The following is a 27,412-nucleotide window of genomic DNA, read 5'->3' on the forward strand; positions in this document are numbered from 1 at the left end:
AGTTACATTACTTATCCTGTACTGATCCTGAGTTACATCCTGTATTATACTCCAGAGCTGCACTCACTATTCTGCTGGTGGAGTCACTGTGTACATACATTACATTACTTATCCTGTACTGATCCTGAATTACATCCTGTATTATATTCCAGAGCTGCACTCACTATTCTGCTGGTGCAGTCACTGTGTACACACATTACATTACTTATCCTGTACTGATCCTGAGTTACATCCGGTATTATACTCCAGAGCTGCACTCACTATTATGCTGGTGGAGTCACTGTGTACATAGTTACATTACTTATATTGTACTGATCCTGAGTTACATCCTGTATTATACCCGAGAGCTGCACTCACTATTCTGCTGGTGCAGTCACTGTATACATACATTAGATTATTTATCCTGTATTATACTCCAGAGCTGCACTCACCATTCTGCTGGTGGAGTCACTGTGTACACACATTACATTACTTATCCTGTACTGATCCTGAGTTCCGTCCTGTATTATATTCCAGAGCTGCACTCACTATTCTGCTGGTGGAGTCACTGTGTACATACATTACTTATCCTGTACAGATCCTGAGTTACATCCTGTATTATACTCCAGAGCTGCACTCACTATTCTGCTGGTGGAGTCACTGTGTACATAGTTACATTACTTATCCTGTACTGATCCTGAGTTACATCCTGTATTATACTCCAGAGCTGCACTCACTATTCTGCTGGTGGAGTCACTGTGTACATACATTACATTACTTATCCTGTACTGATCCTGAATTACATCCTGTATTATATTCCAGAGCTGCACTCACTATTCTGCTGGTGCAGTCACTGTGTACACACATTACATTACTTATCCTGTACTGATCCTGAGTTACATCCGGTATTATACTCCAGAGCTGCACTCACTATTATGCTGGTGGAGTCACTGTGTACATAGTTACATTACTTATATTGTACTGATCCTGAGTTACATCCTGTATTATACCCGAGAGCTGCACTCACTATTCTGCTGGTGCAGTCACTGTATACATACATTAGATTATTTATCCTGTATTATACTCCAGAGCTGCACTCACCATTCTGCTGGTGGAGTCACTGTGTACACACATTACATTACTTATCCTGTACTGATCCTGAGTTCCGTCCTGTATTATATTCCAGAGCTGCACTCACTATTCTGCTGGTGGAGTCACTGTGTACATACATTACTTATCCTGTACAGATCCTGAGTTACATCCTGTATTATACTCCAGAGCTGCACTCACTATTCTGCTGGTGGAGTCACTGTGTACATACATTACTTATCCTGTACTGATCCTGAGTTACATCCTGTATTATACTCCAGAGCTGCACTCACTATTCTGCTGGTGGAGTCACTGTGTACATACATTACTTATCCTGTACTGATCCTGAGTTACATCCTGTATTATACTCCAGAGCTGCACTCACTATTCTGCTGGTGCAGTCACCGTGTACATACATTACATTACTTATCCTGTACTGATCCTGAGTGCATCCTGTATTATACTTCAGAGCTGCACTCACTGTTCTGCTGGTGGAGTCACTGTGTACATTAGATTATTTATCCTGTGCTGATCCTGAGTTACATCCTGTATTATACTTCAGAGCTGCACTCACTATTCTGCAGCTTCAGAGGTGAAATCTCCCAGCTTTTCCTGCTTCTTCAGTGTCATCACTGTTCTCCCTCTTTAAAGTGCCCTCTGTATACCTGGCCCGTGCACAACTCTGGTGTAGAGACCACCAGTCAACCCTTGCAGCGGAGCTCATCTGATAGACTCTGGGCGTTGTCAGTGTGACTGATGAGGGCGCTGTCAGAGGTTACCATCTTCATTGTGCAGCAGGGCTCCTTGGATTGGACTTTTTCTTTCTGATCTGGTACAGGAGGACGTGCCACACTTTGCGGAATATGCCGGTTTGCTCAATCTTCCTGCTCTTCGTTCATCTATCGCTGTTACATTTCCCATACATGTTGTCATTTGCATGAGTGACGCATTTAGTGCCCCAGAGGAGGAAGATCGCTGCATCGAACACTTCCTCTATAAATCATCCAAATTAACTCTTGTGACACTCTTTGCAGCATCTTCTATAGGGCACCAGGCAGCATTTATAACTGAGCTGCAGGAGTTGGGTCCATCACGTTGTTTTCTCCCGCACCATCTTTAACCCCATGTCTTGCATGTAGAGATGCTTGAATGGGAGAGTGACTGAAAATTCACCTGCACAGGGTTGGTTTATTTCTATTATGTTAATCCTGGTAACTCTGCACAGGTGCTGTATATCCAAAACGGGAAAAGGCTTTTATGCAAATTTTTTTGTAAAGTTGCCTTATTTTTATCATTTTAGATGCATTAGGGCAATGCAAGAAATCGGGAGCCTGCAGCACTAAGCTTACCGGTCCGGTCACGTCATCTCGTACTGGTGATATGGAGGAGCTACAGCCAGTCTGATGGGAGTTGTAGTTTAGTAACAGCTGGAGACCTTTAGGAGAACATATGCCCTCTTGCCGTGGGTCAGACCCTTACCCTATTATTGTACTTTCTGGGCCATTGATCTGTGGATGACAGTATTTACAGGCTGTGATTATTTTTGACCCCGCATAGTACGTAACGATTTACCAAAAGATTCTCCAACATCGTTCACCTAAAACATTTCTCTTCTCCCTTGCAGGAAATCCGAAATGAAGCCAGCGACTTTCCCTGTAAGGTGGCCCGACTGCCCGATAACAAGACCCGCAACCGCTACAGAGACGTCAGCCCATGTAAGTGCCAACAGCACCGCGCATGTCTCTTCTGAGAGCGTAAGTCAGTCTGCGGATGTCTGTCGGAGCCCAAGGCCAAATATCTATGGAAATAATCTGGAAACGTCAGATATTTGCTGTTGTCTGCGGTATCTGCGCCCCGGCTGTGCACACAAGTGTCCTAACAATAGACATTTTGTATCATCACCTCCTCATCAGAAGATGGACAGATAAAATGGCATAAAGGCAGAGCGCACCAATGCCGGCACTGCGGAGCTCCTCTCCGGAGACCGTCACATTGTCACTGTCTAATAAGTTCTGCAACTGTCCAGTAGGATGAGTCTGTGTTTGCTCTCCCTGACCAGCATAGTGAATGGAAACCTTCATTGTTTACACCTGGTTACTAAGAAAAAGCATGTCCGAATACTTCCCACAGCTGAGGGTTTGCTTCAGTCGCAACCTGCTTACACCAGTAATCTGTGGTTGTTGGAAAACTATAACTCTCAGCATCCCCTGACCGCTCTCATCATTCTGCACAATGCTACAATGCTTTGTGATCTGTGCTCACACGGCCAGGCGGCATCTGATTGAAAAGAATTCTTGTAAAACGGTAGAAAAATGGACACCCTTTAAGAGCGGAACCCTTTTTTTTCTTCATTTTAATACATATCCATTTTAAAACAGACACTTTTATGTTTTTTCTTTTCTCTTAATAATATGAAGAAACAAAAAGCCCACCAACCTTTTCATCAATGTGAGCTCTCTATAAGTAAACATACTCTCACATATTATATATATATACACAGTCTGTTATATATGTACAGTACAGACCAAAAGTTTGGACACACCTTCTCATTTAAAGATTTTTCTGTATTTTCTTGACTATGAAAATTGTACATTCACACTGAAGGCATCAAAACTATGAATTAACACATGTGGAATTATATAATTAACAAAAAAGTGTGAAACAACTGAAAATATGTCTTATATTCTAGGTTCTTGAAAGTAGCCACCTTTTGCTATGATCACTGCTTTGCACACTCTCGGCATTGTCTTGATGAGCTTCAAGAGGTAGTCACCGGAAATGGTCTTCCAACAATCTTGAAGGAGTTCCCAGAGATGCTTAGCACTTGTTGGCCCTTTTGCCTTCACTCTGTGGTCCAGCTCACCCCAAACCATCTCGATTGGGTTCAGGTCTGGTGACTGTGGAGGCCAGGTCATCTGGCGTAGCACCCCATCACTCTCCTTCTTGGTCAAATAGCCCTTACACAGCCTGGAGGTGTGTTTAGGGTCATTGTCCTGTTGAAAAATAAATGATGGTCCAACTAAACGCAAACCGGATGGAATAGCATGCCGCTGCAAGATGCTGTGGTAGCCATGCTGGTTCAGTATGCCTTCAATTTTGAATAAATCCCCAACAGTGTCTCCAGCAAAGCACCCCCACACCATCACACCTCCTCCTCCATGCTTCACGGTGGGAACCAGGCATGTAGAGTCCATCCGTTCACCTTTTCTGCGTCGCACAAAGACACGGTGGTTGGAACCAAAGATCTCAAATTTGGACTCATCAGACCAAAGCACAGATTTCCACTGGTCTAATGTCCATTCCTTGTGTTCTTTAGCCCAAACAAGTCTCTTCTGCTTGTTGCCTGTCCTTAGCAGTGGTTTCCTAGCAGCTATTTTACCATGAAGGCCTGCTGCACAAAGTCTCCTCTTAACAGTTGTTGAAGAGATGTGTATGCTGCTAGAACTCTGTGTGGCATTGACTTGGTCTCTAATCTGAGCTGCTGTTAACCTGCGATTTCTGAGGCTGGTGACTCGGATAAACTTATCCTCAGAAGCAGAGGTGACTCTTGGTCTTCCTTTCCTGGGGCGATCCTCATGTGAGCCAGTTTCTTTGTAGCGCTTGATGGTTTTTGCAACTGCATTTGGGGACACTTTCAAAGTTTTCCCAATTTTTCGCACTGACTGACCATCATTTTTTTAAAGTAATGATGGCCACTCGTTTTTCTTTACTTAGCTGCTTTTTTCTTGCCATAATACAAATTCTAACAGTCTATTCAGTAGGACTATCAGCTGTGTATCCACCAGACTTCTGCACAACACAACTGATGGTCCCAACCCCATTAATAAGGCAAGAAATCCCACTTATTAAAGCTGACAGGGCACACCTGTGAAGAGAAAAACATTTCCGGTGACTACCTCTTGAAACTCATCAAGAGAATGCCAAGAGTGTGCAAAACAGTGATCAAAGCAAAAGATGGCTACTTTGAAGAACCTAGAATATAAGACATATTTTCAGTTGTTTCACACTTTTTTGTTAAGTATATAATTCCACATGTGTTAATTCATAGTTTTGATGCCTTCAGTGTGAATGTACAATTTTCATAGTCATGAAAATACAGAAAAATCTTTAAATGAGAAGGTGTGTCCAAACTTTTGGTCTGTACTGTATATGTGTATATAATGTGAGAGCATGTTAGTATACAGAGAGTGCACATTGATGAAAAGGTTAGTGCGCTATTCTCATTGAATACTTTGTTCTGTACAAAGTTGAATGTGCTGACAACAAAATCACACAAAAATCATCAATGGAAATCAAATTTATTAACATTCAATGGAGGCCTGGATTTGGAGTCACCCTCAAAATTAAAGTGGAAAAACACACCACAGGATGACCCAACTTTGATGTAATGTCCTTAAGGCTGTGTGCCCACGATGCGTTTTTTAAGCGTTTCCGCAGCGGCAATTCCGCTGCAGAAACGCTTAAAAAACGCTTGGTAGAAGGTCTGCCATGTTCCCCAATGATGATCCGCATGTGCTGTGCACATGCTGCGGAAATTTCAGCTGCGGATTATCATTGCGGAAAAATACGCAGCACTACCAATTATTTTTGCGGAATCGCGGCGTTTTCGCCACCATTGACTTGCATTGGACCGCATGACATCCGCATCACTAGATATGCACATACGGTTCAATGTGCGGATGGTACACGGGTTTGGAGAAGAGGAGATTCTCCTCCGGACCCGGGTACCATAGTACCTGTAAAAAAAACAAGAATAAAATAAAAAATAAATATTATACTTGCCTTCTGATGGCCCCCGTTGTCCTTGTCTCGGCTTGCCGGCAGCTCGCGATAGTCTAAAAGAACCTGCCATGACGTCATTTAGTCATGTGACGGATCACATGACCGCTGACAGCAGCAGTCGCGTGACCTGTCACATGACTAAATGACATCATGGCAGGTCCTTTTAGACTATCGCGAGCTGCCGGCAAGCCAGGAGGGATCGGATAAGGAGACCGGGGCCCATCAGAAGGTAAGTATAATATTTATTTTTTATTTTTTACCATTGTTTTATGGTCACACTATATAAATCCATGCCGTTTGCATGGATTTATATAGTGTGACCAAGTTGTCAAGCACTTTCCAAGTGATGCTAAAATCGCTTGGAAAGCGCTTGACAACCCGCATGCCGAAATGCAAGTGAAGAACACTTCACATCCGCTTGTCCCTGGCAGGAAAAACGCATATAAAATCAGCATGCGTTTTTTCTGCCAGGTAGATGCAGAAATGCTCAAAAAAAATCCAGAGCATTTCTGCATCGTGGGCACATAGCCTTAAACAAGTCAAAATGAGGCTCAGTATTGTGTGTGGCCTCCACGTGCCTGTTTGACCTCCCTACAACGCCTGGGCATGCTCCTGATGAGGTTGCGGATGGTCTCCTGTGGGATCTCCTCCCAGACCTGAACTAAAGCATCCGCCAACTCCTGGACAGTCTGTGGTGCAACGTGACGTTGGTGGATGAAGCGAGACATGATGTCCAAGATGTGCTCAATTGGATTCAGGTCTGAGGAACGGGCGGGCCAGTCCATAACTTCAATGCCTTCATCTTGCAGGAACTGCTGACACACTGCAGCCACATGAGGTCTGGCATTGTCCTGCATTAGGATGAACTCAGTGCCAACCGCACCAGCTTATGGTCTCACAAGGGGTCTGAGGATCTCATCTCGGTACCTAATGGCAGTCAGGCTACCTCTGGCGAGCAGATGGAGGGCTGTGTGGCCCTCCAAAGAAATGCCACCCCACACCATTACTGACCCACTGCCAAACTGGTCATTCTGAAGGATGTTGCAGGCAGCAGATCGCTCTCCACGGTGTCTCCAGACTCTGTCACGTCTGTCACATGTGCTCCGTGTGAACCTGCTTTCATCTGTGAAGAGCACAGGGCGCCAGTGGTGACTTTGCCAATCCTGGTGTTCTGTGGCAAATGCCAAGCGTCCTGCACGGTGTTGGGCTGTGAGCACAACCCCCATCTGTGAACGTCGGACCCTCATACCACCCTCATGGAGTTGGTTTCTAACCATTTCTGCAGACACATGCACATTTGTGGCCTGCTGGAGATCATTTTGCAGGGCTCTGGCAGTGCTCCTCCTGTTCCTCCTTGCACAAAGGAGGAGGTAACATTCCTGCTGTTGGGTTGTTGCCCTCCTATAGCTCCCTCCACATCTCCTGGTATCTTCTCCAAGCTACCCTTCTTGCCACAGCTCGCACTGATGTGCCATCCTGGATGAACTGAACTACCTGAGCAACTTCTGTGGGTTGTACTGTAGACACCGCCTCATGCTACTGTACCTCTAGGGGTGAGAGCAATGGCAAAATGAAAAAGTGACCAAAACAACAGCCAAAAAGGATGAGAACAGAGAAATGGACTGTGGTCACCACCTGCAGAACCGCTCCTTTATAGGGGCTATCTTGCTAATTGCCGATCATTTCTACCAGTTGTCTGTTCCACAACAGCAGGAGAAATTGATTCACAATCAGTGTTGCTTCATAACTGAACAGGTAGATTTCACAGAAGTGTTATTGACTTGGAGTTACATTGTGTTCTTTAAGTGTTCCCTTTATTTTTTTGAGCATATATAAATCTATATATTTATTTATTTTCTTCTCTATCTCTTTACGCTAAAAGTACACCAATCTTGTCATAAATGCATACACTCACACATATCACATATTCCGTACACAATCTGTATGTACAGTATGTATAGATATATTTATTTTTTCTATACCGTAAAAGCACACCAACATCATCAATACACAAGTTACACACACGCTCATACACTTTATATAAACACGCACATATTCTGTAAACTAAAAGCACACCTACCTTTTTGTCAATGTACAAACACGCACACTCTTTACACAAAAGGCAAACCAACGTTTATATCAAAGTACATGTTACACACACACACTCATACACTCTTTATATACACACTTTCTATATACACACATCCACTCTACAGACAAATATTCTATACACAAAAAGCAAACCAATCTTTTCATCAAAGTGGACATATTTATTGCACACACTCTCTATACACCCGCACACATATTCTATCTACATACATATGTGTGTGTAATATACAGTGCATTGTGAAAGTATTTGGTCCTCTTGAACTTTTCTACCTTTTGCCAGATTTCTGGCTTCAAACATGAAGATATAAAATTCTATTTTTTTGGGGAAGAATCAACAAGTGGGACACAATCGTGAAGTGCAACGAAATTTAATGGAGATATTAAACTTTTTTAACAAATTAAAAACTGAAAAGTGGGGCATGCAATATTATTCGGCCGGCTTGAGTTAATACTTTGTAGCGCCACCTTTTGCTGAGATTACAGCTGCAAGTCGCTTGGGGTATGTCTCTATCAGTTTTGCACATCAAGAGGCGGAAATTCTTGCCCATTCTTCCTTGCAAAACAGCTCAAGCTCATTGAGGTTGGATGGAGGGCGTTTGTGAACAGCAGTTTTCAGCTCTTTCAACAGATTCTCGATTGGATTCAGGTCTGAACTTTGACTTGGCCATTCTAACACCTGGATACTTTTATTTTTGAACCATTCCTTTGTAGATTTTGCTTTATGTTTGGGATCATTGTCTTGTTGGAAGATAAATCTCCGTCCCAGTCTCAGGTCTTTTTGCAGACTCCAACAGGTTTTCTTCCAGAATGGTCCTGTATTTGGCTCCGTCCATCTTCCCATCAATTCCCATCAATTTTAACCATCTTCCCTGTCCCTGCTGAAGAAAAGCAGGCCCAAACCATGATGCTGCCACCACCATGTTTGACAGGTGGGATGGTGTTTTGAGGGTGATGAGCTGTGTTGCATTTACGACAAACATATTGTTTTGGATTGTGGCCAAAAAGTTAGATTTTGGTTTCATCTGACCAGAGCACCTTATTCCACATGTTTGGTGTGTCTCTCAGGTGGCTTGTGTCAAACTTCAAACGAGACTTTTTATGGATATCTTTGAGAAATGGCTTTCTTCTTGCCACTCTTCCATAAAGACCAGATTTGTGCAGTGTACGACTGATTGTTGTCCTATGGACAGACTCTCCCACCTCAGATGTAGATCTCTGCAGTTCATCCAGAGTGATCAGGGGCCTTTTGGCTGCATCTCTGATCAGTCTCCTCCTTTTTCAAGATGAAAGTTTAGAGGGACGGCCGGGTCTTGGTAGATTTGCAGAGGTCTGATACTCCTTCCATTTCAATATGATCGCTTGCACAGTGCTCCTTGAGATGTTTAAAACTTGGGAAATCTTTTTGTATCCAAATCCAGCTTTAAACTTCACCACAATAGTATCTCGGACCTGCCTGGTGTGTTCCTTGGTCTTCATGATGCTCTCTGCACTTGAAACAGAACCCTGAGACTATCACAGAGCAGGTGCATTTATACAGAGACTTGATTACACACAAGTGGATTCTATTTCTCATTACCAGTCATTTAGGACAACATTGGATCATTCAGAGATCCTCACTGAACTTCTGCATTGAAAGTAAAGGGGCCGAATAATATTGCACGCCCCACTTTTCAGTTTTTAATTAGTTAAAAAAGTTTAAAATATCCAATAAATTTCGTTCCACTTCACGATTGTGTCCCACTTGTTGTTGATTCTTCCCAAAAAAATTAGAATTTTATATCTTTATGTTTGAAGCCAGAAATGTGGCAAAAGGTAGAAAAGTTCAAGGGGGCCAAATACTGTCACAATGCACTGCAAACTACATATACATAGTGCATGCATTTTTCATATATACCTTGCATTTACATGTATAGATTTAAGTGCAGGCTTACTCCCATGCTAACCAAATGAAAATTTTTGTTGCAAGTACAAATTTAACGAATCAAATTTAATAATATTTTTTAACTGACTGTTGTGTGCAGAATATAGGTCCAGCTGCACAAGTGCACTGTTCTGGATATGCGCAGTGGAAATAGAAAACGGATCCTTTAACTGTTACTATCTGTTTGTTTTTTTTAGCCAGATGAAAAGTTGCTATACTTTTCATTCCAGCTAAAAACAAAATAAGGATTGCTGCTGGATTTTAATCAAACAGTAGATGGATCCAGTACGGTATCATTTTATTTCCATTGTTGTAAGCCACTAGTGGATGCAAAAAAAGCATAAATTACTACTGGACATTTGAACGCAGCCTTACATCACTTCCGTCTAAATGTATGAGTGTGGAGTGCAGTGTGTCTACTTCGGGTGATTGCCCAGTCTGAATACATTGTACAGTGACCAGGACCAAGAGCCTCTCCACACCAGATGACTCGCAGGAATACTTGCTGATCGGTGGTCATTTCTGTTTCGACCGGCAGATCACATTTCCTATTTGCAGAGAACATCAGTGATAGTGTTCTGTGCCCATAGGCTTCTATTGTTTCGGCAGCACATGACTTGATATACTGCTGAGAGCAATGATTTTTAAAATGTTTTTTGAGTGATCACTAGCCTGTTTACACTGCGGGACCTAAGTGTTCCTAGGAACCATAGTCGGCCAACATAAATCCAACTCTGGTCTATAAGGGTTCTGCAGCCCCTGGATGTAAGCAGTAAAAGTTTCTATCCATCAACATTAAGCAAAAATTGATGGGAAATGTTCATTATCCAAAGATAGAGCTTTATTAATAACGGATGAGCCTTTCATAACATACTTGATCAGTTCCAAAACAAGAAGAAATAGGCCGAGATTCATCAAACAGCTTTTGCCAGAGTTTTGGTGCAAAAACTGTTTGAAATGTCACTATTGTTTTGTGTAACGCGTAGTTTTTACTCCAATCCTGGCCATCTTTGCTGGCTTTTTACGCCACAAAAAAATGACAACAGAAGTGTACTCCTTTCCCCAGCTGGGGTATATTTCTTGCAGTGGCGCACATAACGACTAGGCGCATCTTACTCTAGCGCAACCTTTATGGAAAATGCCAGTCTTGATGAATCGGGGGCAAAGTGTAAACCTGTCTCTGCGGCGGTGCTAGAGGATGTCCGAGCTGAGCCGGAGCTTTGGACAAAGTTCACACCAGGCAGAAAAGCAGCTAATTTACCATTTGTTGATTTTTCCTTATTGTATTACTTTCTAGCAAAAATTATGACACATTGCATGAAATCCGCAGGAAATATGACTTTTGGTGTGGATATTATCACTTAGATCTGCAGCAGAAACCATGAAGAATTTGCTGTTACTCATTAAGATTTTTCAGCGGTTGCTCAGTTTACATCCCATGCGGATGTACTCCTCACATCACTCCTTCCTTGTCCTGACAACCGTCCGCTCCAGTCTATTAATGGTGAATCGCAGTTCTTCTTCCACTCAACACTGCTCTGCCCACCACAGGGTCCATCTAGTGTCAGCCATTAACACCCACTGACCATATAATCCAACACATCTGACCAGACTGACACGACCCTGCATGTTGTACGCAGCCTCTTGATTTGTGGCGTGCGCAGCCTCTTGATTTGTGGCGTGCGCAGCCTCTTGATTTGTGGGGTGCGCAGCCTCTTGATTTGTGGGGTGCGCAGCCTCTGATTTGTGGGGTGTGCAGCCTCTGATTTGTGGGGTGTGCAGCCTCTTGATTTGTGGGGTGCGCAGCCTCTTGATTTGTGGGGTGCGCAGTCTCTTGATTTGTGGGGTGCGCAGTCTCTTGATTTGTGGGGTGCGCTGCCTCTTGATTTGTGGGGTGCGCTGCCTCTTGATTTGTGGGGTGCGCAGCCTCTTGATTTGTGGGGTGCGCAGCCTCTTGATTGGCATGATCGGGATTCTGTACCTTACAGAAAAGGCGGCAGGGTTGTAGATGACCGATAACACTATAGAAAAGTTCTGCAAAGTTTCACTTTTTCTTCTCTGCTTGCAGTCATTGAATGGAAACCTTCCTTCTTCCTGGCCTTGTCTTGTTAAGACTCCTTACTTGTTATCAGCGTAGACAATACACCTCTTCTATTCTGGATGATTCTCACCTGCACAGATGCATTGTAACAAAGCCTCAGCTGTGAAAACAGGGCTGGGGTGAAGTTATAAAGACATGGAGAGGCGATTAGTGACTGCCCCAAGTGTGAGATTACCGGAGATGACGCGGAGTCTTCTCCGCACTGATCTGTGTTGAATAATCTCTCATTTTGGACATGTTGGCAGTTGTAGTCCCACAGCTGCACTGGTACAATGAGTTTTTACATAATCCGGTAAATAATTCTGCCCCTGTAAGTAAACCAGTGATTTGCTCGGTGCCCCCGGAGCAGCAGATCCGCTGATCTCGGGCTGATTATTGCTTCACACCAGGGCTGTGGTGACATTTACCAGTGGAGATTTCTGTGGAAATGTTATTAACCACATTCTGCAGATTTCCTGGCTTCGGTTATGTGCAGCGATGAAAATAATTAAGATTAAAAACTGACAACTTCTGCAAGTCCTGGCAAAATATATATAATGGAGTGAAATGAAAGCCCCCAGGCTTAGATACATTTATAAGCTCCGTATTTAATTGCGTGACTGTATCCAAGATCTCGGACTCTTTATTTAAATGCATTTGTGTTTAGTTCTGCAACTTGTATCCGATCCCGAAAGATGTTATTTTGGGGCAGATTCCACCACGGATTGAAACCCCGTTCAATGCGCATTGGAGAGTTTTAGCGCAGACTTTTGGTGCCGCTGTGGAAATATTTCCTGTGGATCCTGCCCTGTTTTTTAGCTTGTACTGACCCGTGATGGCGCAAACCGGAAATCCTCAGGGCGCCTACAATTTCTGCTGCGGAAAATACACATTTTATATTGTAACCCATTGCTTTAATGTAATCTTGATCTGCAGAAGGTATCTAGTCTGTATCTAACCCAGAACATTCGACTTGAATACATTTTTCAGACAATTCACATACAAAGTACTCAGCCCAGATGCAGGATGGAAGTTAGATGCTTTCTGCAGAAAGTTGTATCCAGCTTTGATACAAGTTGCAGAATTGGATACAGAAGAGTCAAAAATGTTAGATACGTTTCCATGGTTGGATACAGATGGAAACAGATACAATTATTGAATCTGACTCTTGACGGCTTAGGTACCTGTTACAGAATCTAATGTTGTACTTGGGGAATAGAGTGAGACATCTTGGATACATTTGCATGGTTGTATACTGACAGTATATATGTTTTTTATGCTCTACTCTGTGTGGATCTGTTTAGATACTTTCTGCAGACCGGTATCCAAACCAACTTGCACATCAAAATAGTCTGTGTCTAACCATATGAGTGTATCCGGGATGTCCAACTTTTCTTCTAAATTGTCTTTTCCAGCTTTCTGAGTCTGATCTGATACATTTATTGAGTCTGTATCTAACTATGAAAATGTATCTGAGTTTGACTCTGTATCCAACTCTGCAATATGTATCTAAGCTTTTTAGCGACATACCTTTTACAGCTTTGTATTTTGACATTTACAGATATTCAGCAGACTTGGATACATAGACGTCTTACCTTGCAGAATGTATCTTAGCAGAGTTAGATAACGTTTCCCATAGAAGTAATCTCCCTTTATTTGGCTCCCGAGGGGCTGCACGTGCCCGGCAAGACGCCATTGGTGAGATTCTCAGACATATTCTTACTTACGGATTTCTCTTGCAGTTGATCATAGCCGGATAAAGCTGCACCGAGAAGACAATGATTATATTAACGCCAGTCTAATCAAGATGGAGGAGGCACAGAGGAGCTACATCCTCACTCAGGTGAGCGCTGCCTGCGGCCACTATACCTGCATCTTATGTGTGCGATGGTGGAGGAGAGTCACAAAGCAAAAGTGGACGTGAGCCCTATCCTCTGCATGGGCCATAACGGGCGCTACATGATGATCGCCCCATACAGGTCACTGGTTCTGCCCCAACTTCAGTACTGCGACTGTTTGCTCCATGCGGAATATTAACTATTAACGCCTGCTTGTCTTTTTTAGGGACCTTTACCCAACACCTGCGGACATTTCTGGGAGATGGTTTGGGAGCAGAAGAGCAGCGGGGTCGTCATGCTGAACCGAGTGATCGAGAAGGGTTCGGTGAGCGTCACTACACTCCACGCCCCAGGTCTATAGGTGCAGCTCAGCCCCAGTCTAATACCAAGTCTGGATCTAAGCCCTTATAAATGCAGAGGTGTTACAGGGGGCGCATTGACCAGAGGGTATGATGACTGCAGTCCATGGTCATAAGACAGCTGTAGATATTACACCCATCCGAGCTTCTCAAAGGGGGAATCCTGGCAAATGGAAGTGCAGGAATCTTCCCTAATGATGTGACCAACTCTCTGGGGAAACTAGATGACAACCAATTTGGCCGCCATTACACCTCTTACACCATGCAGAGCTGCCCCCACCACCCCCAGCCAACTACCCACCAACGTTAGACTAGACTTGTGCCAAACCAGAGTGGCAGTGACAGCTCCCATACACTTTAGACAGCTCTCTTTCGGACACTATCTCTAAAGACCCCCTCCCTATACATATGCACGCCCAGGTGGACCTGGAGTCAAATGGGAGAGGGGAGTAAGCTGCCAACAGATACCTCCAACCTCCAGGACAAATAAAAGGACCTGGCGTATAAATTCATCGTGCCTAATTTCCACACACCCCCAAAACCCCACCCAACATCTGTAAGGCAGGGTCTATAGGGCCCCATTCACATTTGATGTTCTTCTGGTCTCACCAAAATCATTACGTTTAGCCAACATTTTCCTAATATATTTTGTTCCATGCAGAGATGGAATAAGAGTTATGATATGTTTACCAGTGGGGGTCTTCATCTGCTCTGCAGGCGTCTGTATTGCTTTTTTCCCTTCTCCCCTCAGATAAAGTGTGCGCAGTACTGGCCGAAGAAGGAGGACAGCCCTATGTTATTTGATGACACAAACTTGAAATTAACCCTACTTTCCGAAGACATCAAATCCTATTACACAATCCGAGTGCTACAGCTGGAGAACCTCGGTGTAAGTAGAGGGCACAAGTACTACCCGCTTTCCAGGTTTTTGTATTCGGAGTTCTATGGAAAGCAGGATCAAGGCCAAAAATGACAATGATCGAGTTGTTTCCCTTCCCCCTTACTGAGTGGACGAAGTCAGAGCCTGCAAAATCGTCCTGTATTATGTATGCAGGAGCTGTCCACCAACTCTTGCATGCATTTAAAGGGTTTGTCCAGTCCAGAGATCTTGGAAATTGTGACGGATTGAACCCTAAACGTACAGAATGTTTCCTCATGTAGAACCCCTGGTGCAGAATGCAAATTGCAGCCAATCAGGCGTCTGCTTTTCTGACAGCTGTGATCTGATAGGTTGCCCTCTGCTGTCTCCGCCTTCTAGACTCCTGTTCCACTCCGCTCACCCATGACACTTTTTTTTGTTTTGCAGACACAGGAGACCAGGGAGATCCTGCACTTTCATTATACCACGTGGCCGGACTTCGGGGTCCCAGAGTCTCCAGCGTCATTCCTCAACTTCTTGTTTAAAGTGCGGGAGTCAGGATCCCTGAACCCCGAGCACGGGCCCATTGTGGTGCACTGCAGCGCTGGCATCGGACGCTCCGGCACTTTCTGTCTGGCGGACACCTGTTTGCTGCTGGTGAGTAAAAACGTGATCTAAAAGGAACATGAAAGATGAGACAAGAAGTCCGAGTTTAAGAAGGTAACACCCCAGGGATTTCTGAGCCGTGATTGGTAATGGATGACCCCACTTATTTCTGCTCTGGTATCGGGGGCACCCATCGTGGCCTATTATGATATAATGTCTGCTGGAGGGACAGACCCCGAACTATCTGACTTATTGTTTTCTTAACTCGTAGATGGACAAGAGGAAAGATCCGTCCTCGGTGGACATTAAACAGGTCTTACTGGAAATGAGAAAGTACAGGATGGGTCTCATCCAAACGGCTGATCAGCTGCGGTTCTCCTACCTGGCGGTGATTGAGGGGGCCAAGTTCATCATGGGGGACTCGTCTGTGCAGGTCAGGAGTCGCTGTGAATACGGATAATAATTGGGGCAGCTGATTACCGCACACTTCTGTATAGATATGAGATTGCATCTATATGTAACTTGTACATCCCTTAAATACATGCAATTACCTCCCCCTACTGCAATACTACGTTATCACTGATCCACAGTATAGGTGATCACTGCTGAGACCCCACCGATCGCCAAAAAGAGGGGCTGCTGTCCCCTGTATGCATGTAGTGGCAGTGTGTATGGTGAACCTCTGTGCCATTCATTCTCTGTAGGATGGAGATGATGGAATCCAGCGCTGCCCCCATTCCTGTGCTGCACACCACCTCGCAGGGTGATTCCAGCTCTGATTGCTGCTGTTGTGTGAGGCAAGTGTGACCGGTCCACCCAGGACCTGTGTGCGATCATCAGGTATCAAGCACCTGTTCATTATAATAGACGCAAGATACCCACTGATTGTACACACAGCATCTATAGGTAGACGTGAAGTCATCGGCACCGCTTTCCTCTCTGGAGCAGGAGTGAGCAGAGCTGGAGTAACCCTGCGATTGCTGCTTGATCATTATCTGCACTTCACTTACTCTAGCCATTCACAATCTAGAAAGTGTCCTCTTCACACCAGAAACATTGCTCTAAAAAATTGAACTGCAACATCCCCTCTCCTTGCTTTCTAAGTGCTCATCCCACAAGCTTGCTGACTGTTTTGAAACTACCAGCAGAAAAGTGAGTGCAGCTCTAGAGTATAATACAGGATGTAACTCAGGATCAGTACAGGATAAGTAATGTAATGTATGTACACAGTGACTGCACCAGCATAATAGTAAGTGCAGCTCTGGAGTATAATACAGGATGTAACTCAGGATCAGTACAGGATAAGTAATGTAATGTGTATACACTTGACTCCACCAGCAGAATAGTGAGTGCAGCTCTGGAGTATAATACAGGATGTAACTCAGGATCAGTACAGGATAAGTAATGTAATGTATGTACACAGTGACTGCACCAGCAGAATAGTGAGTGCAGCTCTGGAATATAATACAGGATGTAACTCAGGATCAGTACAGGATAAGTAATGTAATGTATGTACACAGTGACTCCACCAGCAGAATAGTGAGTGCAGCTCTCGAGTATAATACTGGATGTAAATCAGGATCAGTACAGGATAAGTAATGTAATGTATGTACACAGTGACTCCACCAGCAGAATAGTGAGTGCAGCTCTGGAGTATAATACAGGATGTAACTCAGGATCAGTACAGGATAAGTAATGTAATGTATGTACACAGTGACTCCACCAGCAGAATAGTGAGTGCAGCTCTGGTGTATAATACTGGATGTAACTCAGGATCAGTACAGGATAAGTAATGTAATGTATGTACACAGTGACTCCACCAGCAGAATAGTGAGTGCAGCTCTGGTGTATAATACTGGATGTAAATTAGGATCAGTACAGGATAAGTAATGTAATGTATGTACACAGTGACTCCACCAGCAGAATAGTGAGTGCAGCTCTGAAGTATGATACAGGATGTAACCCAGGATCTCAGCAACTGCTGTCTTATTGTTTCCATACCTAGGTATAGTGGGGTGTTATGTAAATGGTGGCTAATTTTGTGTCATTCCTGTTGGTAATGGCTTCTGTTTCTGCTGCAGGAACAATGGAAAGAATTGTCTAATGAAGACATGGACCCTCCTCCAGAGCACACCCCACCTCCACCCAGACCCCCCAAACGCACGTCTGAGACCCTGAATGGACGGATGCATGACCAGCAAGAGTTCTTCTCCCAGCAGGTTGTGGAAGAGGTTATAAAACGAGCAGTGAGCGCGGTGGAGGAGAGCATTCCCAATGACAGAGCTCATCTGAGCTCTCAGTCCCCCGCAGATAGGTTGGTGACTGTCCAATAAGTGGGTAACAATCAGACACAATGCGACGACCTTTTTAAGGTGGATTTTTGGCTCACGATCTCCTGACCTGCACCTGAAAATTGAATCAATGAGCCAAATCAGAAAAGTGCAGTACGGTTTTCTATTCCTAAGCTGTGGATAGTCTTAAAGGGTCAGTAACCCTCAAAGTGAATGCATGGGTCTCTGTGGAGTTTTTTACCACTGGTCACCAGAGCTAGCAAACTTGGTATATCATGCGCCGTGCATGATCTAACAAGTTTGCCTTTCAGTGCAGCGCTGACAGCTGCTGCATTCCTATACTATACAAGCGATCAGCCTGATAAAAGTGAAAGTCCCACAGTGGGACAAAGTAAAAAGGCAAGTGAAAAAAAAAATGTGTAAAAATATTTAAAAAAATAATAAAAATATATTGTACCCATAAATTAAATATTTTTATAAAAAAAAAAAAATGTGTGTATATATGTATATATATATATATATATATATATAATATACACACACAAAAACAGTACACATATTTGGTATTGCCGTGTCCGGAATGACCCGACCTATAAAACTATCGCGCTAGTTAACCCCCTTAGTGAACACCGTAAAAAAAAAAACGAGTTAAAAAACTATGCTATATCATCATACCGCCGGACAAAAAGTGGAATAAAATGTAATCAAAAAGACGAATGTAAATAAAAATGGTACAACTGAAAACGTCATCTTGTCCCTCAAAGCTGCCATACAGCTCCATCAGCTGAAAAATAAAAAAGTTACAGCTCTCAGAATAAAGCAATGCAGAAATAGTTTATTTTTTCTATAAAATAGTTTTTGTGTAAAAGTGACAAAACATAAAAAAACTATATAAATGTAGTATCGCTGTAATCGCACCGACCTGAAGAATAAAGCTTCCTTATTCATTTTACCACACGCGGAACGGCATAAACAAAAAAATAATTCCTGAATTGTTGGTTTTTGTTTATTCTGCCTCACAAAAATTGGAATGTAAAACTATCAAAAAAATGTCACGTGCCTGAAAATGGTACCAATAAAAACATCAACTCGTCCCGCAAAAAAACAAGCCCTCATGATTCTGTCGGATGTCATGGAATAATTATAGCTCTCAAAATATGGCAATCATAAAAATCCGCTATAAATCTTATATCTCTGTAATCGCACCGACCCGAAGAATAAAGTAGTCTAATCACTTACACCGCATGAGGAACGGCGTAAAATAGAAATAAAACCAATTCTTCACCTGCTGTTGAATTGTTAATTTTGCCTACCAAAGATCACAGTAAGGCTCTGCTCCCATTTATCCTGCGCTTTACGCTGAGTTCTTATAGCGGGGTTTCCGTACAAATCTCTGAAATACGTGATTCAGACTTAAGCCCTGGCAGAAGATTCCCTGTAATGAGGCAGATGGAGGCACTTTGGACGTCGTCTGGCCTATGATCCGGCGGTGTCTGTATTTTTAGACGTGCATAAACGGGTCTCACTCGGGTCCGTCATCTGTCAATGGAAATATAGGGGGCTTCCATGTTTCTGGTAGTACAAAGGCTCTGGAAAAGCGCTATGGCTCCTTGCACTCCAAAAGAAATTCAGTTAATTCTGCACTCCCAAATCCACATGCCCCCCTTCCTCATGAGCCCCAGTGTGCCTACACCGCAGTTAGCGTCCACATGTTTGCCATTTCTGTAGGGATGAGAGCCAGCCTAATTTACGTGTGCATGCCTCCAGAAGCACGAGCTGGGCATAACGTACTGGTCACTACAACGTACTGGTGACCACAACGGCAGTTTGAAATTTTCACTCGGCAACATCCACTGCTGCTTTTTTCTGGAAAACACCCATGGAGTCAGAATCATCACTACACCTGTAGATAAATTCCCAAAGGGGTATAATTTCCAAAATAGGGTCACTTGAAGGGGAATTCTGCTTTTCAAGCACTTCAGGGCTCTATATATCTATATATGGAGTCTGCAAATTATTCTAGAAAAATCTGCGCTCCGAGAGGCAAATGGCACTCCGTCCCTCTCTAGGCTCGCCGTGTGGCTAAGCAGTACTGTACAGCCACATATGGGGTATTTCTACATTCAGCAGAAATTGTGGGACAAATTTTGGTGCCATTTTTACCCATTTCCTAGTGTGAAAATGTAAAATCTGGGGTTAAAACTAAATTTTGGCAGTAAAAATGTAATTATTTTTTCTTCACTGCCCAATGGTATAAAATTCTGTGACACACCCGTAGTGGCAATATTATCACTGTACCCCTAGATGAATTCTTTGAGAGGTGTAATTTGTAAAATGGGGTCACTTATGGTGGATTCTGCTGTTCTGGCACCTCAGGGGATCTCACAGTGGGTCATGGCACCCGCAAACCATAACAGTAAAATCTGCACTATAATATGGCACTCTTTCCCTTCTGAGCTTTGCACTGTGCCTGAAAAGTATTTTCACTCAGGGGAAAAAATGAAAAAAATTCTCCTATTAGCCCTTAGAAAAATTAAAAACGTAAGGCTAAAACAACATTTTGGTGGTAAAAATGTAATTTATTCTTTCTTCACCGCCCAATGGTATAAAATTCTGAGGCACTTGTGGTGTCAATATGACCACTGCTCCCCTAGATGAATTCATTGGGGGTGTAGTTTGTAAAATGAGGTCACATATGGGTTGGCTTCTGTTGTTCTCGCAACTCAGGGGCACTGCCAATGTGACATGGCCCTTCAAATCATTCCAGCAAAATCTGACTTCCAATATAGCACTTCTTCTCTTCTGAGCTTTGCACTTTGCCTCAAAAGAATTTTTCTACCACATATGGGGGGTGTTAATGCTCAGGTACTCAGGAGGAGAAAAAGGACACCAAAATTTGTTGTGAAATTGCTATCACTGTGAAATTGAAAATTGAAAAAATTTGGGGCTAAAACAACATTTTTGTGGGAAAAATATATATTTTTTTCATTTTCATAGATCAAAGTTGTAAAGTTCTGGGAAGCACCTGGGGGGTTCAAACTGCACCCAACTTGTCTAGATAAATTCCTTGAGGGGTCTAGTTTCCAAAATGGGGTCACTTGTCTAGGTTTTCCACTGTTTAGGCAAATCAGGGGACCTTCAAACGCAACATGACATCTGGAGACCAATCCATCAGAGTCTGCATTAGAAAACGTCACTCCTTCCTTTCCGAGCCCTGCCGTGCGCCCAAACAGTGGTTTTCCCCCACATATGGTTGTATCTTCATGCTCAGGAGAAATTGCACAACAAATTTTGGGGTCAATTTTTTCCTGTTACCCTTGCAAAAGTAAAAAAAAAAAATGGGTCTAAAGTAAAATTTTTGTGAAAAAAAGTTAAATGTTCATTTTTTTTTTCCACATTCCAAAAATTACTGTGAAGCGCCTGAAGGGTTAATGTGTTTTTTAGCATCTTGAGGGGTGCAGTTTTTAGAATGGAGTCACTTTTGAGTATTTTTTGTCATCTAGACCCCGCAAAGTCGCTTCAAATGTGATGTGGTCCCTAAAAAATAAAAAAAATGTATATATTTTGTTGCAAAAATAAGAAATCGCTGGTCATCTTTTAACCCTTAACTTCCTAGCAAAAAAAAAAAATTCTAAAATTGTGCTGATGTAACGCAGACATGTGGGAAATGTTATTTATTAATATTTTGTGTGACATATCTCTCTGATTTAAGGGCATAAAAATTCCAATTTTGAAAATTGCTAAATTTTCGCCAAATTTTTATTTTTTTTCACAAATAAACGCAAGTGATATCGAAGAAATTTTACCACAATCATGAAGTACAATATGTCACGAAAAAACATTCTCAGAATCAGTGGGATCCGTTGAAGCGTTCCAGAGTTATTACCTCATAAAGTGACAGTGGTCAGAGTTGTAAAAATTGGCCCGGTCATTAACGTGCAAACCACCTTGGGGGGGTGAAGGGGTTAATCATTTTACTCATATTTTTCTCTGGTCTGTCTCTTGCAGCCTTAGTCACAACACTGAGCTAAGAAGGAGAAACTTGGGCGACACCATCCCTTCTTCATCCAACCCCGATGAGACGACCAAACCAGACAACACAGACGACAGAAACGGCAGCCAGGAATGGAAGTCGTGGGCAATAAACATGTGCGTATTCACAGTGCTGACCGTGGGGGCGATCCTTTGCTACAGGGTGTGGTACCATTAACGAACGCTCTGCCCGGGCCGCATCCGACTTCATCACCCAGGTGCAAGTGAGACGTATTTGGAACCAAATGAGGAGGACGAGGAGCTGAGCGAAGCTTTTACAGCTGCAGTCACAATGCACTAATGGTGTCTCCGAGCCCTGACGCCCCACGGAGAGATTCCTCACATCTCAGGGCATTTCTACATCTATTCAGGAGTAAACACAGATAATGCCAAATATATCTCTATATATATATTATATATTTTTTTTCTTTTTGAAATAAAATCATGACAACACATTGTTGTTTCTTTTTGGCCAGGTTTTTTTTCTTTTTCTCTTTCCCGTGTTTTTTTTTTTTTTTTTTTTTTTTTAAGGAGTTACGTATTTTATTTTTTTTCTGCACCATTTTACCGGAACCACAAGCAATTTGGATACAGCTTCTAATATTTTTTTTGTGTTTGGAACCAGTTGATTTCTTTATATTCAACGTCCCTCAAAAAGCCCCTTCCCCAGTCTCCCCCCTGCAATCTGAAAAGAAGAACACGTCGGAGGAATGTACTTTTTTTTATTTTCTTTCGAAGGGGAAGTCGTCATTTGTATTTAATAGGAATTTTGACTATCTGGGGGGGAGGGGGGGAAGCTAAGACATTGTATAGACTGTCTTCTTTCTTTTTTTGTTATATTGTTGTGGGCTGTGCCTGACACTTATCCTCGATGTATCTGTTACAAAAAGCTTCAATGTCATTTCCATGTTTTGCTTTTGTAGGAGAAGCAACTTTGTTCTTCTTTTTTTTTTTTTTTTGCTCAGGGTAGGCCAAAATTTTTTTTCTTTTTTTTTTTTTTTTTTTTTCTTGCCCCCTTTTGTATCACGTTGGACTTACATTGGTCACACTCTCCGGTCGGCCTGACTGATGCACACGTTCCTCTTACAACACGATAGATATACCAGCATTTCAACCGTACGGTGCCTCAGAACCGGAGTGCTAGTCCGTCTCTTTACCCCCCCGCCCTCCCACGCGTTTCACCGGCTGACGATAAAGAATGTCTCTACGCCGGCAGAGCCGACTTTCGGGTCATGACTGTTCTTAGATCTCACCATCGGTGCTCGGGGAGTAATAAACCACTTTGCTGGGACTGAGCCGTGTGCACGGAGCTTCACTTGTCACCACAGTAGTGTCCGAAGGTCTGTCGGTCCGCTCTTTGGCTGTTGTCATTCATCTGTATAAGCTTCTTTTTTTTTTTTCCCTTGCCTTTTACATTTATACACAGTACAATGTGTTGGGTTGTGTAACCAACACCATTTGGAAGGGGAGGAGATGGGAGATGGGGGGGTTGATGTTTAGTGAACTTTACAATACTGTTTAGACCTAACGCAATACAGAAATGCACTTGTGACACTCGAATGTGTTATGGATTTATGTGCTGATTCAATAAAGTTATATCCCCCCTTTCCATCTGTCCGTGCCCCCCGTGTGGTTTGTGGCTGATCTGTTGCAGTATTTGTGCTCCTAATGTAGATCAATCTGATCAAAGGTTTGTTCAAACGAGCGTATCAGAAAAAAAATCGATAACGCAAGGACCAATGTGCTCAGGCGACACCAAGCTTCAGTGTAAAACAGAAAATCGTAGCGGATGTCGCACGGATGTAAAATATGGACACACTGATCAAAATTGTCCATAGTTTTTTAAATGAAAATCTAGTTTTTCACATGCTTGGATGACCCCTAGCTTAGGAGTGTGTTCATACTGTGCCTTTTTCTGACATTTAAACACTACTGTTTTTGAAGCCCACCATTCAAAAAACTATTCTCTGGAGTTTTGTAAACTTTGAAAAGTTTTTTCTTTCCCACTTTTGAGCCTACTTACACCAATTTTTTTTTTGCTTTTTTGAACTCCATTAAGCGAGTGGAGAAGAGTGGGGTGCACTCAGTAATAAAGGAGCGGGCGGTTCTGGTTGATCGGGGTGATGTCCCCGCAATGTTAACCATAGAAAAATGTACCACACTCTCCTGGTTATAGAATGCAAATTATTTATTGAGGAAAGATACAAAAATAGGCAGTGTTTGTATATAGTGATGTTGACAAATAATTTTTGATGTTTCCACCCTTCCTGGGTCTTTATCATGTATTCGCTATTACAATGTACTGATATGTGGCAGAAACGTTTAAAAAAAAAAAAATACACAAAAAGGAAAAGGAAAACGGTCAGGTCTGTTTTGAAAGCCTGAATGTTTTAAAAAAAAAAAAAACAGAAAATTGCTTCTTCAGAGACAAAGAGGACTAGAGCTACCTATTGGAAGTAGCAATCCTATAAGTCAGTATTGATCCTTTAATGAGCCTTGCCACATGACTTAGGATAAAAGCCCAACTAGAATCATAATTTGCAGACACATGTTTTGGGGTGTTGCCCCTCCTTAGTGCAATGCGTGAAATCTGATTTGACTAATAGGTGACACTAGAGTTCAAGTCCTCTTCCTCTCTGAAGAGGCAATTTGCATATTTAATTTCCTAGAGGAGCATTGCATGGCCTATAAGTCTCCTTACACTGGCATGTCACTCTCCACAAGGAAAAACGTTAACGCTTAGACCCTAAAAAGCTGAAGAGCCGGATATATGTAAACAGTCATTTTGGCATAAAAATGAATATTTTATATAATATTTATTTCAGGGTTTTTTACAATGTTTTCAGCACAAAAAACAACGTAAAAAGACGCAGTGTGAAAAAGCCCTAAAAAAGCAGTTTGATATGAGAACTGGTCTGGGGTGACTGCTCCTTTTGTCAATACAGAGGCAATACCACTGTGAACTGAGCACCTGAGTCCATATTAGCGGCTACTGATACATTAGAACAACCAATCTGCTGAATAGTGTGGCGGAGAGATTACGAAGTACGAAGGTCTTCAGCTTCTGTAATATAGCTTTCTATTTTTAACTTCCTGCAGTTACCACTAGGGGGAGCTCACTGAGCGATGATTAATAAAGCAGTAGTCCAGTCTCCTGTACACTCCCGCAATCTACAGGCAGCTCGGATGGTATGGGGGTTTGGTTTTTTGGGGGGGGAGTCAGGGGGGAGGTTTGGGAGAAGGGGAGTAGTTTACTAATGGCTCATAATATATTAATAAGAATTCCTAAATTATTTTCCTTTGGTACATGAAGCAACAATCCTGCCCTCTGTCTTGTATGTTCAGTGGTGCCTTGTCTGGAGGGCTGATGGGTCGATCTCCCCCCCTGTAGCAGTGATCTGGATAAACCACAACTCCCAGCATATCCGCGCAGTGTGTATAGAGTAGGGTGTAATATGGAGCAGAGACTATGGGCTGTGCGTGCAGATCTGCATTGTGTCCACCCGTGTACCGTGTTGCCCCTGAGCGGTCTGTATACTGATGAGTAGCGTCTATTCCTGGGGTACAGTGTCATGAATGTAGATCCACATGGCGCTTTGTGTCTGATCTGAATGTACGGTAGGTAAAATACTAAGAATATTTGCCCGTAACTAGCACCTTTTTTAAGTTGCACCTTTTTCCGCTTCCATGTCGCTTTGTAAATCATTTACTTGACCTGTAATCACAGCGCAGGAGACTTATAATCACTGTCCTAATTTCAGGAACAGACAAAACGGCATTCATGTGGAATATGGTGGCTCCGTTGCATTATTGATGCTAACAGAAATGGAGGGAACGCGCTGCTTATTACAGGGTCCTCCTGGCTTCCTTTTTGTTGGATTTTAGAACGGAAGAAAAAGCGCAGCATGCAGAACTTTCATTCTAAAAGCGGACACAAAACGGAACCCTGATGGACCCCAAATCATAAATGCAAGACCCTCTGGAACAAACAAATGACACCAAAGTTCACATTTCAGCTTGCAGAGTTAATTCCTGCCTGCTCCATCTAAGGCTTAGTTCACATTCCCCTTTGCACAGTCTGTCAATCAGTGGGGGCCCCCTGGAAGAATTATGGGATCCATCTGAGCTTTTTTGTTTTCAGTTTTTAGAAAAGGCTCATCGTGCAAAACAGTTTCTTCTGTTCTAAAAAGTTACGCACAACCCAACCTAGACGGACCCTATAACAATCAATAGCGCCCCCCTAGAACGGACAAATGGAAATATGAACTTTGCTACGGTTTTTTTCACAGACCCATAGATTTGCATTAGCAAGTTTGATCCAACACTTGAATAAAAATCGGACTTGTCTTCGTTATTTTGTGTGAACCAGTCTGAGATAAAGATCGGACAGAACAACTAATGTCTGAATGAGCCCTGAGATGGACCACGAGGGCCGAAACTGCACCAAAGTGGTCACCTTGCTAGGCAGGTGGAACATTTCCTTTTCTTATGACTCTTGGCCACTTTTTTTGTTCCAAAAATAACTTCTATTTTCAATACCCAAGTGAAGCAGAATTCTGCATGTGTCCAATGTATTCGTGTTTCAGAGATCTATAATCGCGCAGTTTTTGCTTTGTAAATCTCATTATATTGTGCCTTGTACTCTGTCACGTCCTTCCTGTGATTTATTATCTGTTCTGCCTTCAGCTGCCATCTTTATCCTTTCTTCTTTAGCGCTGTCTTCTCCCGGGGTTAAATGTTTATGTATTTTCATTTCCAGCAATTGGTTCTTAGAGGTTGTGCTGCCACCTTGTGGTGAAACCTGATGCTGCACACACTTTTTCATCCTCACCTATGTGGTTTTATTTGGTGACCGTGTGCCATTTTGCTCCCCCGCCCCCACTATGGATGCCGATCACAGGGACTCTGGTTTCATTAAACCAACTTTATTGCATATTTGTGAACTCCAGTTAAATATACAAAACAAAATGTATTAGGATTTATTATACAGATATATGTACATTTCTTTAACCCTTTCAGACCCTAATCAGTGCTTTACAACCACCCCCCCTTACCCTACGCCTTCCATATTATACATAGGATCCATCTCCTCGTGGCTATGTTATAATGAGTCATTCTGAGGGGTCACAGAGTGATGGCAGGACCTCCTTAGAGGGTCTCTCCTCTAATGGGCACCGAGCGAGGAGGATATATTACATTTTGGTCACTGATTTTCTGATCAGTAAGAATTGGGACTCTTTGGTATGTGGACACCGGTTGCTGATAAGCGGCTTTATCGTTTCACATCAGAATACGGTGATCTCGATCTCGCCGTCCAGCGTCAGCGTTTCCTGGAGCTCCCTGCAGATCTTGTCCGTCTTTCCAAACGTGTGTCGACCTTTCTGACCTAACATAGAAAATCCTCTTTAAAATATTTGATACCTGGTTACTAAATCCTCCAAAAAGGAGTAACGCTCCTGTGAACGAC

The 27,412-nt window shown here is 42.9% G+C and overlaps 2 protein-coding genes across 4 annotated transcripts in view; one reads left to right on the plus strand and one right to left on the minus strand.

Moving 5' to 3' along the window:
* The window catches only part of PTPN1 (protein tyrosine phosphatase non-receptor type 1), a 50,206-nt gene extending 26,650 nt beyond the window's left edge, over positions 1-23,556 (plus strand). The window contains exons 2-9 of one of the 2 annotated variants that reach the window (XM_073682706.1): positions 2,693-2,783; positions 13,703-13,803; positions 14,025-14,123; positions 14,909-15,046; positions 15,464-15,673; positions 15,894-16,055; positions 17,704-17,936; positions 21,922-23,556. In XM_073682706.1, coding sequence (XP_073538807.1) covers positions 2,693-2,783; positions 13,703-13,803; positions 14,025-14,123; positions 14,909-15,046; positions 15,464-15,673; positions 15,894-16,055; positions 17,704-17,936; positions 21,922-22,123 — 1,236 coding nt within the window. In that variant the 3' untranslated portion in view covers positions 22,124-23,556. The remainder of the gene's footprint in view (positions 1-2,692; positions 2,784-13,702; positions 13,804-14,024; positions 14,124-14,908; positions 15,047-15,463; positions 15,674-15,893; positions 16,056-17,703; positions 17,937-21,921) is intronic. The other variant, XM_073682708.1, reaches the window with a different exon arrangement.
* Positions 23,557-26,871: 3,315 nt separating this feature from the next.
* Positions 26,872-27,412, minus strand: part of RIPOR3 (RIPOR family member 3) — a 151,124-nt gene continuing 150,583 nt past the window's right edge. For both annotated transcript variants that reach the window (XM_073682709.1, XM_073682710.1), the window contains one exon: positions 26,872-27,331. In XM_073682709.1, the coding sequence (XP_073538810.1) occupies positions 27,231-27,331 (101 nt within the window). In that variant the 3' untranslated portion in view covers positions 26,872-27,230. The remainder of the gene's footprint in view (positions 27,332-27,412) is intronic.

The sequence above is a fragment of the Phyllobates terribilis genome, unplaced genomic scaffold (genome assembly GCF_046119375.1).
Source record: "Phyllobates terribilis strain yellow unplaced genomic scaffold, ASM4611937v1 Scaffold_5__5_contigs__length_657084704, whole genome shotgun sequence".
In the NCBI taxonomy this organism is placed as follows: domain Eukaryota; kingdom Metazoa; phylum Chordata; class Amphibia; order Anura; family Dendrobatidae; genus Phyllobates; species Phyllobates terribilis.